General features: G+C 36.5%; 1 protein-coding gene across 1 annotated transcript in view; it reads left to right on the top strand.

The window, feature by feature from the left end:
• Positions 1-11889, top strand: part of LOC146000407 (uncharacterized) — a 30937-nt gene extending 19048 nt beyond the window's left edge. The window contains exon 3 of the mRNA XM_083138004.1: positions 2517-11889. Coding sequence (XP_082994130.1) covers positions 2517-3923 — 1407 coding nt within the window. The 3' untranslated portion in view covers positions 3924-11889. The remainder of the gene's footprint in view (positions 1-2516) is intronic.
• The last annotated feature ends 597 nt before the right edge of the window (positions 11890-12486 follow it).

Below are 12486 nucleotides of genomic sequence, written 5' to 3'. Positions count from 1 at the left end.
TTCCATTTAATTTATACATGCTTAATAATGCCCTGAGGCAAGTTTTTCACAGTTCAGCTTTATTTTTCTCGAGGAAGGAAAAGAAAGCTGCATAGAAAAGAACAGAATTCTCTCAATTTATTAGTGTCCTTTACAGAATAATTGAAATTCCCTAATTTCAAATACTTATATTAAACATAATATACAGGCAAGAACACTGTGGTATGTGGTATATGATAGCTTAACTGTGGAAATTTGAAATAGGTAATGGATAGTAAGGATTCGTTTATTTTTATGTGTTTATTTTGTATCATTCCAGGGCGTGGAAAATGAAAATGACAACCAATGCTGAAGAAGCTCAAACTGTGTGCTTGTATGCCATTATTGCAGTTCAACGACTGTTTTGTGAAGAGTATCACAGAGACCCTCCCGATGCTATGATTTTTATTTATTTTTATTTTTATTTGCTTTATTTTACTTCGCTTTTTGTGCCACTTTTGGCTAATTTGCGAAGATGGAGACAAGTGATGACATGATGAAATTGATGAATGGACACTCACAAAGATCCACGCCCAGGCCGGGATTCGAACCCAGGACCCCTAGCGCCGTAACACGATGTGCTAACCACTCTGGCGTGGAAAGGAGCATTTCTAGAAACAGGATCTGTCGCTAAGAGACATTGTGGTGGCCGATCACGAACATCAGAGGGAAACGTTCAGCGCATTGCAGATGCATTTGCATGGTCACAAGAAATCCGTTCGTACAGCATCACGTGAGATTGCCCTCCCAAATTTTGTGTACGAACGGATTTCTTGCAATAATGGATCCCAATTCTGCGTACCACCACACAGTTTGCACTTTTTCAGCATTGGTTGTTATTTTCACTTTTCACCCGCTGGAACGATACAAAATAAACAAATCGTTACTATTCATTACCTATTTAAAATTTTCACAGCTAAGCTACCATATACCACCTACCACACTATTCTTGCCTGTATATTATGTTTAATATACGTATTTCAAAGTATAAGTATTAGGGCATTTCAATTCGGACACCCTGTATTTGACAGACTGAAAAGTATTTCAGGATAAGAAATCTTAAAGCTGATTACACTTGTTTGTACCCTTCAATTTTTGTAAAGTTCGCCTTGAAAACGGAATTATACTTGAATTTGATCATGGTCTTAGTGACCACCCTGTTGTTTGTTTTTTTTTTTTTGTTTTTTTTTATGAAATACATGGGAGATGGCCATGGACGTCCACAGGATTTTTTTTTGCAGGGAGGGGCAAGCAAGGTAATTTTTTTCCAGGGGGCAAAGGAGGCATATTTTTTCCTATAATAGTGGACTGAAATGAAGTTATGTGTGTGAAATATATACTTTTTAGGTGGACCTTTATTCCCCCCCCCCCCCTTTCCGGACGTCCATGGAAATGGGTTAATTAACAGACATTCACTGATATTTTCTCACTCTGAGGGATAGAATATTAACAGTGGCAATTATAATTATTACAGATACAAAGTTCATACTCATTTCAAATATATAGCTACTGTCCTTCAGTGTAGTCACCAGCATTGTTCATATGGAGTTGTATACAGTGTGAAGATAATGTAGGATACTTCTGAATTAAATAGTTAAAAGGTATATGCTGAAGTCTATTGCAGGGATGTAAGTCTGGAGATAACTTGCAGCATTGTCATACAAAATATTAGTTTTTATTATTATTATTATTATTATTATTATTATTGAAAAATAACAGGTTTTAAATTCATCTCACTAAAGTTGTTATAATTCACTTCTCGCACAAATATATATATATATTGATTCCTTTTAACTTGTGGGGGGAGGGAGACTTTATCCGTTAGTCTATTTTCAGCACCTTTCTGTGAATAGTTGTCACCAAAATTGATAGGCAAAAAAATTGCTTTTTCCAAGTTATGAAGAATTATTATAAATTTGAGAAAGAATTTAATAAGTTTTCTTTACGAACTTATAATCCGTAATGTTAAATGTTTGCGTCGCCATTTTAAGTTCCAATATTATAAAGCAATGAACTAGGCCTTCAGTCTATGAAGTGGATTTTGGTAAACATTAAAGATAGCACACATTCATTGTTGGTGCTCTGAGTAGAAATAGTAAGAAGCAAGTTTTAAAAATTGTATGTTACTGGAAGGGGAAATGTGAATGAGTTTTATGCAACCTCTAGAGATTTATTATTAATAATTCTCAAAAACTTGTCTGAATCGTATAAAACTTAATGTTTGAAACACTGAAGCTTGAAAATGTTACCATGCTATATTTTCCATGCATTTCCATCTTCATTGTCAGAATAGAGCAAAATTCCATGAAGTTTCCCTGCGTTATACATTTTCCCATATTTTATGCTATTTCATGTTGGTCCTCTGAAAGATGTTAATAATTGCCACAACTCAAGAAGGGATTTTGTATTGTCTGTAGAAAGATTATGATGTTTCTTTGTATTATTTGTGTGCATTTTATGATGTTATAGCACAGATTGAATGTTATTCAACTTTTCAGGCCACAAGACTTGGAAAATACATTAACGAACTGCGCCGAAAAACTAACAATGAAGTTTTGGCGAAACGGGCCAAGGATCTGGTTCGGAGATGGCGTGACATGATTCTTCCATCTGCAAAGGACCACTGCGGGAATGCCATGAACGGAGGCAGCATAGGAGCTGGGTCCGGAACTAGCGGCCCAGGCCCTGGGCCGGGGGCCATGGTGAGCCCCGGATTAGCGAACAGCCGTTACAGTAGTAGGTGTAGTGTTGTATCACCTGCTGTGTCCCTTCCTTCCAGTGCCAGCACGAGTCCCGGTCTTCCGTCGAGACCTGGAACGCCATCCGTGCTCGCTTCCAGGTCGAAGATCAGCCCTGGGCTTCAGAGATCCCATCATTTCAAGCCCGCGAGTCCCGCCAGTTCCAAACCTCTTACTCCGAAATCCATCGGAACAGGTGGACGCCCTACTAGCCCTGCGACGCTGGAAGCAGTAGAGACACGCCTTACTCCAACCGTAAGCCCTAACCAGAGATTTCAGCAACACATGGGGTGTGCTCCGAACGTGCCGAAGACCTGTGCAGCAAACAAGAGGCTTCGGAAAGACGAGCCCGATGTTAGTGTGCCTGTAAATAAAATTAAAAAGAATTCTTCGTTGCCAAACGGACTGGATCCTGAGATATTGTTGGACGAGTGCAGTAAAGATAGTGTTAGTAGTGAGTTGTGTGGTGAATCATTTTCCAAAGTGCCTGGTGCTACTAGTAACAGAGGGAAGACTAACTCGAAACTGAAACAAACAGATCATGACATTCTGAAGAAAAAGTTTGAGGAGAAGGTGAGAGGACACAAAGTGAAAACAACGCAGGAGTTGGTGAATGCTTTAACAAAACGGGGTGTGCCTCCTGCTCCTATACCAAATACGGAGAGCTTAGTTGGTCAGCAGGTACAGGAACTACGTGATTCATCCGGTATTGATGAAACTAGTCTGAGGACTTGGAATTTAGTTGAGAAAAGTGATGCATCCGAAGTGCTTCGGAACAAGGATGCCCTCATGACGACATTCCTGAAGTCTCTCCCTGAGCAGCAGATTGCGCACGTGGAATCTCCGACGCCTAGCTGTGCCATCAGGCACGGGAAGAAATACAAGCAGGAGAGGGACATGACGGACGAGACTGTCGAGGAGATACTGGCCCAGTTGCCTCCCGTGAATCCCGACGAGATACTCTGGGATTCCGAGAGCGTAGAATCTCCGCAGGTTCCGTGCGAAGCGAGTGACGAGTTGGTGGACAGGCTTCAAACAGAGCATTTGGAAAACATTAATGGGAACACAGACTATCAAGGCAGTTTCCGTGAGTGGCATGAAATGTTGACGGTTGAGTCGTACGAAGGTGACTTGCTTCATATACTGCCTTACGTTGTTATCGACTGAAAGTTTGTTGCGTTGTGCTTGGTTGCATGCGTGTTCGTGTGAATGTTGTTGATGTGAGCGAATTATTTCATAACACTGTGCATGACTTCCAAAGCAAGTTCCCGAAAAACTGACACGAGAGCTCCACTTTTCATATTTAAAATGATGATACGATCCATTTTTTTACAAAGAAAATAAAAAGAAATTGAATTTTGTTTGAGAAGTGCAGTCAGATAAATTCTTTCCCACAAAGAATTCTCAGTATTTTTCCCTTCCTTTATCAGTTTTCCAAGAAACTGAAAGGTTTCTCAAATGATCAGCATTGGCTGATTGGGTGTTTCGAGGGTTGTGATAATTTTCTATTGTAATGTATGAAAGAGCCGAAGTTGAAAACAACAACTGAAGAGACATAAAATTGTTACTTGCTTGTTAAGTCTGCAAAGTAGTTTTTTTTTTATTTCTTCATTAAAATGTGTTATATTAACATGCTATTGTTGAAGCTTTTCTTTTGCAGATCAAAGATTATCTGTGGTCATTTGCATCTTGAAACAGGGCATGATTTCATTGCAAAGTAAGCAATGCATACTAGATACAATAAATTCTTGATTCCACTAGTAAACAGCTTAACCCATCTTGAGAAGGTATATTGATGTGTGTGTGTTTTCAAATGTCATTTTTGCAATGAATATGCAATTTATTTCTAATGTTATGTGGACATAAGAACAGATTTGCATATACTAGTAGGTGAGGGGGTATTGTACCAGCTAGAACACAATGACTGAGACAATGTAATATATTCCAGAGAAAATATATACATACCCGTAACTAGTAGCAGAAAAAAATATTCTCAACGTATAACAGGTATTGGATACTTATTGATGCCTTACTTTTATGCAAGCATGAGTAATAAGGAAGTTATGCTGTTACAGTCAGAAAACATTAATGTTGCTGCCATTTTCTGAAACTAATGTTCTTACCCAAGCATAAAACGGTGTCACTTAACAACCATTCTTGACCATATGTACAGAGAAATTATAACTGACTCTCCAAGATATTTTACAAATGAAAGAGGAAACAAGTGGTTGAATTTTGGGCTGTAAGTTGAAGTTATTTTGCCGATTTTATGGAATTAAGAATATTAAAATATATTGTACTCTCAGTTGATATAGAGTTCTTGTTTGTTTTAAAAAAAGTATGTGAATGGTACTTAGTGAAAGGTGTGTAGGAATAACTATGTGTATGGTGCCATGTTATATCAATTTTAGTGAAAATTGCTTTTAAATGACACCATGAAGACAGGTTACGCAGGTTGTGTACTCAGTAGAGAACACCTCAGGTTGGTTAACTGTGTTCACATTAGTGGTGTTTACTTGTATGGGCATCAAGAGGCATATGAAATCTGCACAAATTTGAAATTGTAAAGTGCAAACTCGGTATCTTCCAAGAGACAAAATACTTGCAAGCTGGGAGAATACTGACAACATTGTTAATATTATTTAATTGTCTTTTATGCTTGAACTGTAATGAAGTGAATTTGCTTAATTCTGCAAGTGCCTCTGCAAAGCTGACGTTGTTGAATGATGTTAACAGTGTTGTCACTAGTACAAGGGTAAATGTAGTGTGATTATGCTTAGTGTACAATGTGTTGTCCACAGGAACAGAAGACGAACTGAGCATTTATATATTAATTTCAAACTATCCTTGTTGTAGCAGTATGCTGCCTGCTTTTGCAGAAATCAAAATTTAATTAGTAAGAAAATGTAAATTTTGTTTTTGGTTTTTGTATTAAAGAAACATTTCATAGGAACAACTGTAATTTCCTCCAGTGATTGTGCGTGGAGTGTAGTGATTTTCAAGTTTGCATGTAAAAATTTTCATTCAAATTTTCCAATTTAACCATTACATACTTTACACAAGAAAGAATCAATAGGGGAAAACTCGTCACTTCCAGTTAAAAATTCATAACAGAAGTAATTGTTCTTGAAACGATTGTTCCATAAGTATCTCTCGCACCTCTAAAGAATGTGTCATAATCGAGAAGTCATCATTACAGCAAATGCAATTTCTTAACACCAGTGTGTGTACAAATGGGTAGAACGGGATAGGTTGACCAAAGAGCAGTTACGTAAATTCATAACTAGCTGTATTTTTCATTAAAACTCCTGAGCACTGAATGAATCATTGAATATTTCTGCAAATATGCTGATCCCTCTCTGTTCTAATGATTTTTCGTGAAAGTTCATTATAATCCAATGGATTAAAGTGCTGAAATTGCAACTGCTGTCATGTACACAAGCCTCTAAAAAGTATGCCTTAAATGCAGATTTAATGTAAATTAGTGATATGATTTACAGGATTTCTTCCGCATTTTAAATCAAACATGCTTTATTGGAATGTACATATATCTTCACATAGAAAGTGAAAGTACATTAATCTAGTCCCAGACATGCAATGGTTCATAGTTATCTATTTGTTCAAAAAATTGTTATTAGTTAGGCTTTTCTATTGTCATTTACTATACAGTAACACACTACATTTCAAGAGAGCACTTTTTATAATTCTTTTTTCCTCTGGGAAATTTAGAAGAATGTTTTTTTTTTCATAATCACCATTCTTTTTATTTTTCTAGTTTTCATTTGTTGAGGCATTTATCACAGTAGGATATCTCTTTTTGTATTAACTCTTCTGAGAACAAGGCAGCCTGTGAGGACCATTTCTGCACTACTGTATTCATGCCATCAATGTTGGCCATCAAGGAACAAGTGAATATCACTTTGTGCCAAGTTTAGGCCATAGGGAGTGCAGTTTACCTCGGAAACATCTTCAACCAAATGCACCAAACTAATATTGACGAGATAGATGGCCACAGTCTACACTCAACACATATCTGACGAATCTGGGTGTCTAGCAACTGGGAGTTCCTTCAATTCTGGGAATTGTGCACCAGTTTTCCTCAAACATGAAAAAAATACCACATTTAATTCAAACTGCACTTGTGTATGCGTATGATTGACACCGTCTAGTTTCATTGAAGTTTGTTACTTTGAGAGGTAGCCTGAAGGAGGCCACTTTTAGACGACAAAAATGTCTTAGTGTTTACTCTCCCCTTATTGAGTACGTTACTTGGATGTCTCGAGTGTAGTCATTGAAGTTTAGAGTTTTCAAACTTTAAAACTGGCAATCAGCATGACTCTGATGAGGTTTTGTGGGTCTGGGCAGGTCAAGGAAGAGGTCTTTTTAGACATCCAAGAGATTGTTAATGATTAGTTTTCGATGTCTGAAGAGGGAGAAGGTTCATAAATGATTCTCAAGGCTAGTAAAGCTGCATAAATAACTATTTGTAAATGTTTGGTGTAAAATGTTAGTACAAAGTAGTTTCAACTTTAGAAAATTCACCTTGAAAAACTGGAATTGCATTTGATTTTTAATGGTCATAAACTAGCCAGCCTGTAAACTGGTTTCAGAACACTGTTAGTCATTCTAAATGTAGATTGCCGATGTGGTTGTTTTCAGGCAATCTTGTTCTACAAAGAAGAATTACAAATATGTGTATCCTATTATGATAAATGCCATATTCAATAAGCGGAGACTGGGGAAATTGAGGTAGCTTTGGGTCTAGTTGCTGCATAATAGTGAACTAAGATCATGTAAATGGCAGAACCATATGAGAACATCTAAGTAACCATTAAGTTACAACAAAATGGATAAACTTCCACTTACATTTTTTATTGGATTCCATACCCTTGTCAGTTTTATTGCTGAGCTGCTCAAATATGAAAACTGTGGTCTAAGAAATGGTGGTTCTGATAAAAAAAATGGAAAATTTATTTTGCAGATGACATACAGAGTCTGACAATTGAATAGTACATGTGTTTTATTCAAAGTACATTCTTTCTGAATCGATACGACGAGTGGCACAATAGAGCAATGACTGGTATGACTATCTTTTTGTGGTATGTCCCAGAGAGTCGAGGTCAGTCCTTTGGATGTCTTCGACATCGTCAAAGAGTCTCCCTTTTAACGGTAACTTTAGTATTAGAAAAAGAAAATAATCACAAGGGGACAAATCTGGTGAATATGGTGGGTGATTTAGCACACACACACTTGTTTTTGGACCAAAAATTATTGTACAATACTGCTTGGTGAACTGGTGCATTATCCTGAAGCAGGAACCAACTGCCTGGTATTGAGTACTTGGGCCACACGTTGCAAATCCTCTTCCATAGGCATTCCAAAACACTCAAAAATTTCAAGTGATGGGTTGTCCCTCAAGGACAAATTCTTGATTAATAATTCCCTTAATGTCATAAAAGCACACCAACGTTGTCTTCACTTTTGACTTTTGCAGATGAAGGACACTGATACTGGACACCCAGGCCTTTCTTCATATTCTATTGTTTCCACACCACTTTTAAATCGCTCATACCACCTGAATATATGTGCATGAGATAAACAATTATCCCCACACACTTGATGCATCAATTCCACAGTCTCTGTCACACTTTTGCCGAGTTTAAAACTAATGTAATGTTCGCTCTCTGCTCCATGCCGCTAACGTGACAAGTCTCCTATTACCGACACAAGATGTCTTGATAGTTCCCATTAAGCTTAGCGTACAGCGATGTAATGTTGCCCGATTGTAGACAAAGGCTGGACATTTCAATGGCATGCAATGTATTGTTGATGGTATTTCTCTTTTCCTTACAGTACAATCAGTCTCATTATTTAATTGTCAGACTTGTGTAGTACTATTTAGTTTCTGCATATACCTTGTGTGTGTGTGTGTAATATGACCTGATGATGGAGATTTGAACCAGACACACATTTGGATTCTTGATTCAAGTTTCAAGGCTGTTAGTGGAGTGAGTGTATTTCCACTTGGCCAGTAATTCAAGTGTCTTAAGTTTGAATCCCAACCACTACAAAATATGAAGAAAAAAAGTTCATGTGAAGATTAGAGAAGTGGCTCTTGAAATATAATGTGCTCTGAAGTTTAAAAATGATGGCAATTGTCACAACTAGTTCAAAACAGGGGTTATTTTTTGAAAGCATATTCAAAGCTTCTGCTAATAATACCTTTTTAATTGCAGAGCATGATGCACTGAAATAGAAAACTTAGCAACTTTTCATTTTTTTAAAAAAAAAGTTTGTTTCCTGGATGTATCAAGTGACATTCTGAATGTTAGGACTGAAACATGATGTATAACAAAATAAGCATATTATGTACAAAAATGTAGTGTGAGGCTGCATATGACTGATAACATAAGATATGAATTTATTTCATTTGTAAGTTATGTTTTAGTGTTGACAATATAGTCATACCAATACATTCTTTTCACTACTGACAGATCAGACTATGGAAGAGACTTCCATTTTATCGTATGTATCCAGTTTTGCAAAATATTGAACTACAAAGAACTTCTTGGCATTAATGTCACATCAAGGTTACATCAAAGTGCATGTCAGAATTGCTGCTGGATAAATATCTTAAATTTGGCTGGCGTCCTGCAATAAATCTCTTTATTTAAACTGAGGTGTGTTGCAGTTTGTCTAAACCTGTATGATAAAAGCAAATGTGTACGCAGATTTTAGAATTCACCTGTTACATAAGCACACAATAATTGCGTGTTATCTCCTGGTGGTGGTGGTGGTAAAGTGATGATCAATCAACATCCTTCTGTGAAGGACGAGACTCACGACATCTGAGGATTTAAGAGAATGTATTAGACTTTTAAATTTTGAAATTACATGTGCTGCATTATACTTGTCACATGCTCTATTGATAGAATTCTAGAATGGTTTTATCCCCCCATATCAATTGGAAACCAGGTCTAACCTTTATCCAGCTTCCAGTTGCAAGAGATCTTTGGGTAGAAGCACTGTGTAAATGTGGTAATAACCACAGAATATGCAACACTTACATTTTCCCATTTAATTTAATTTTGTGATAAGATACAGGTAATTCATCATATAAACTGTGAATGGAAATTGATGATGCAACTGTTTCAATTGAGTTAAATGCTTTTATTCATGATTGTTCCAGTTGATGTTTTGTGCTTTGGATTGAAATGAACAAAATATGCACTCTCACTTATCTGATGAAGAATCTAAACTAAGAACAAGTGGAATTTAGATTTCTTTTCATTTGATGAAAGGGTGTGTCACAAATGAGAAAGTCTGTAGAAAGTTTTTCTAAACTTTTGGCTATGATTTGTTAGTCTTGTGAGGTCCAATGCAAAGAAAGTAAATAGAAAATAGAGTACTTGTGTGTCAGTCAAGTAAATGACAGTATCTTGAGCCATCAGGACTTTGTAATGCGACATGAGAATCAGCTTGGTTCTTGGGTCACACTTTAGGAAACTGAAGGTTCATTTACCACATTGATTTGTACATCTGAAGCGGAACTGCTTCTGAAAAAGTGTTGTCATAGAAATTACTCCAGGTTCCACAGTGCTGTGACTGGTTCTAACCTTTTTCAAGCCAGTTACGTTAAGTATGATAATTTTAATGACATGCTTGTCATAATTAGTGCTTGTTCCAGAATTTTTTCTCAAATAACCAATGACGACTTAACATTACCTCACCTTAGGCAACTTCTTTGGGAAGCTATACAGTGAAACCCCGATTTTACATTTTTCCACGTAATACATTCAATCGTGATGGTCCCAACATAGGAAGATTTTATATTTTCCCGTATTTTAAGTTTCTTCAGCCTGGTCTCTTGAAAAACGTAAATCGAGGTTCCACTGTAATTTGCATTCTGGGATACTATACATTGCAAAAGTGCTTGCATTTTCATGGTTGACAGCTCTATTTTATTTCTCAACACAACCAATATAGTTTCTTCTTTGGTACTGGCATAAAGATAACATTTGGTGCTGTAGTATTTACTACCTCTTCCAGCTCTTTCCTTTATTTATATGTACACATGTGTATTATTTAATGATTTGTTATTGATGAGAAATGACAATCAATAAAATGGTGCAAGGAATATGAAAATGGTTGTTACCAAAGCTTGGACTTCTTTCCAAGTGTCACATGTTTGTAGTCTTTGAGCAACAACAATGATCAGTCAAGTTCAAATCCATGAAATATCAAAATTGTAGCCTGTAGAATAAATTTATGCTTGCATCAAAAGGCATAAGAAATTATCTCCTGTCGAAGTAACATCAATGTTTATTCTTGTGTACAATCACCACTGTCACCTTTAACTGCTCTTGTATGTCTTATCAGATTCTATTGTCTTAAGAGAGCAGTTGATGCTGGGAAAATGCTGATACAGGAATGCCATTTGTGGGTTTCAGCAAATGGGGCAGCATATTCACTGGATTGTAAACACTACTGAAAGCATTTTGTGTCATGGTGTAATTGTGTAAGAGCAGGCAGGCAGTGACATGTTTGTCTCGTATCGTAAGGTTTCAAGTTTCTTTCTAGACAAATTTTCACAATTGCCTTCTTTCATGGGAATTGTTAAAATATCTCGGGATATAGTCTCGTCAGGTTCTGGAGCATTTATGTTGACATATGGGCCACAAGCAAGGCGATCCTTGTGAACTGGTTCACAAAATAATACATTCTTCAGTGGGTTGATATGCACAGTACAATTTGATATCACAAATCTTGCTAGATGATGATTGATCCACAGCTAGGTATGATCTTGATATTTTTGAACAAACCTCTCATATTAAAACCAGCATAATTTAGCGAATTATACTTGACAATTGTTGAAGAATTTTTATATAACCCTTGTGTACAAGACATTCGCCTGTTTTGATGTGTAAAGTCATGGGCACTTCCGGGTTGTAATGCTCCTACTGAAAGTCAAGGTGGCTTACAACCCAGAAGTGTCCATGACTGTACAAGAAATTTGCCTGTTTTGATATAGATATGCAGACAATGTTAATGTGCGGGTACCATAATGTATAGAAGTGCTTCTCTAGTACAATTTTCTACTTTGTATCAGGGAAGTAAATAATTTTATTGTACTTGTGAAAGTCCTTTTGTTAATTTTTGTTGCTAAGTACAAATGTGATTACTTTCAAATGTCCTGTATTGGAATGCCAAGATGGGTTAAAGCATAATATATTTTTTTTTCATACAGTATCGCTGCTTTGTTGCAACTTTTAGTTATTTGTAAGCATGAAATCATGCCTTGCATCTATCTCCCATCGCAGTTTGTATTTTTATCTTCATTTTTTATTAATTTTTTCTGTATAAATATTGGTGCAAGATAGTTTTTTTTGTGCCAATTTAACCACTTTTGAAGAGTAAAGATGTTGTACTAAGCTCAGTAAGGCAAGAAAGTTAGTTACGTTTGTATTGATTTGAGAAAAAATGTTATACAGGTTTTTATTCTTGACTGTATTAAGTGTGTGAATGCAAGTGTGTGTAAGTGACGAATGTTGGTCACAGGTAACAAACGCAACATGGTTGCTTAAGAGAAAACTATGTCGTTTGCATAGACTGGAAACCTTTTTTTTTTGTATTACAGCTGTGGTAAATGTTGAATACAGTGAGAATTATTCAGTTGAATATACAATATGATAGGTAATTTTATTGGATGTTGGATTACACCATCGCCCTT

This window comes from Lepisma saccharinum, chromosome 16, assembly GCF_977018435.1.
Source record: "Lepisma saccharinum chromosome 16, izLepSacc3.1, whole genome shotgun sequence".
In the NCBI taxonomy this organism is placed as follows: Eukaryota; Metazoa; Arthropoda; class Insecta; order Zygentoma; family Lepismatidae; genus Lepisma; species Lepisma saccharinum.
Note: the sequence above shows the minus strand (reverse complement) of the source record. Positions and strands in the feature narration are given on the sequence as shown.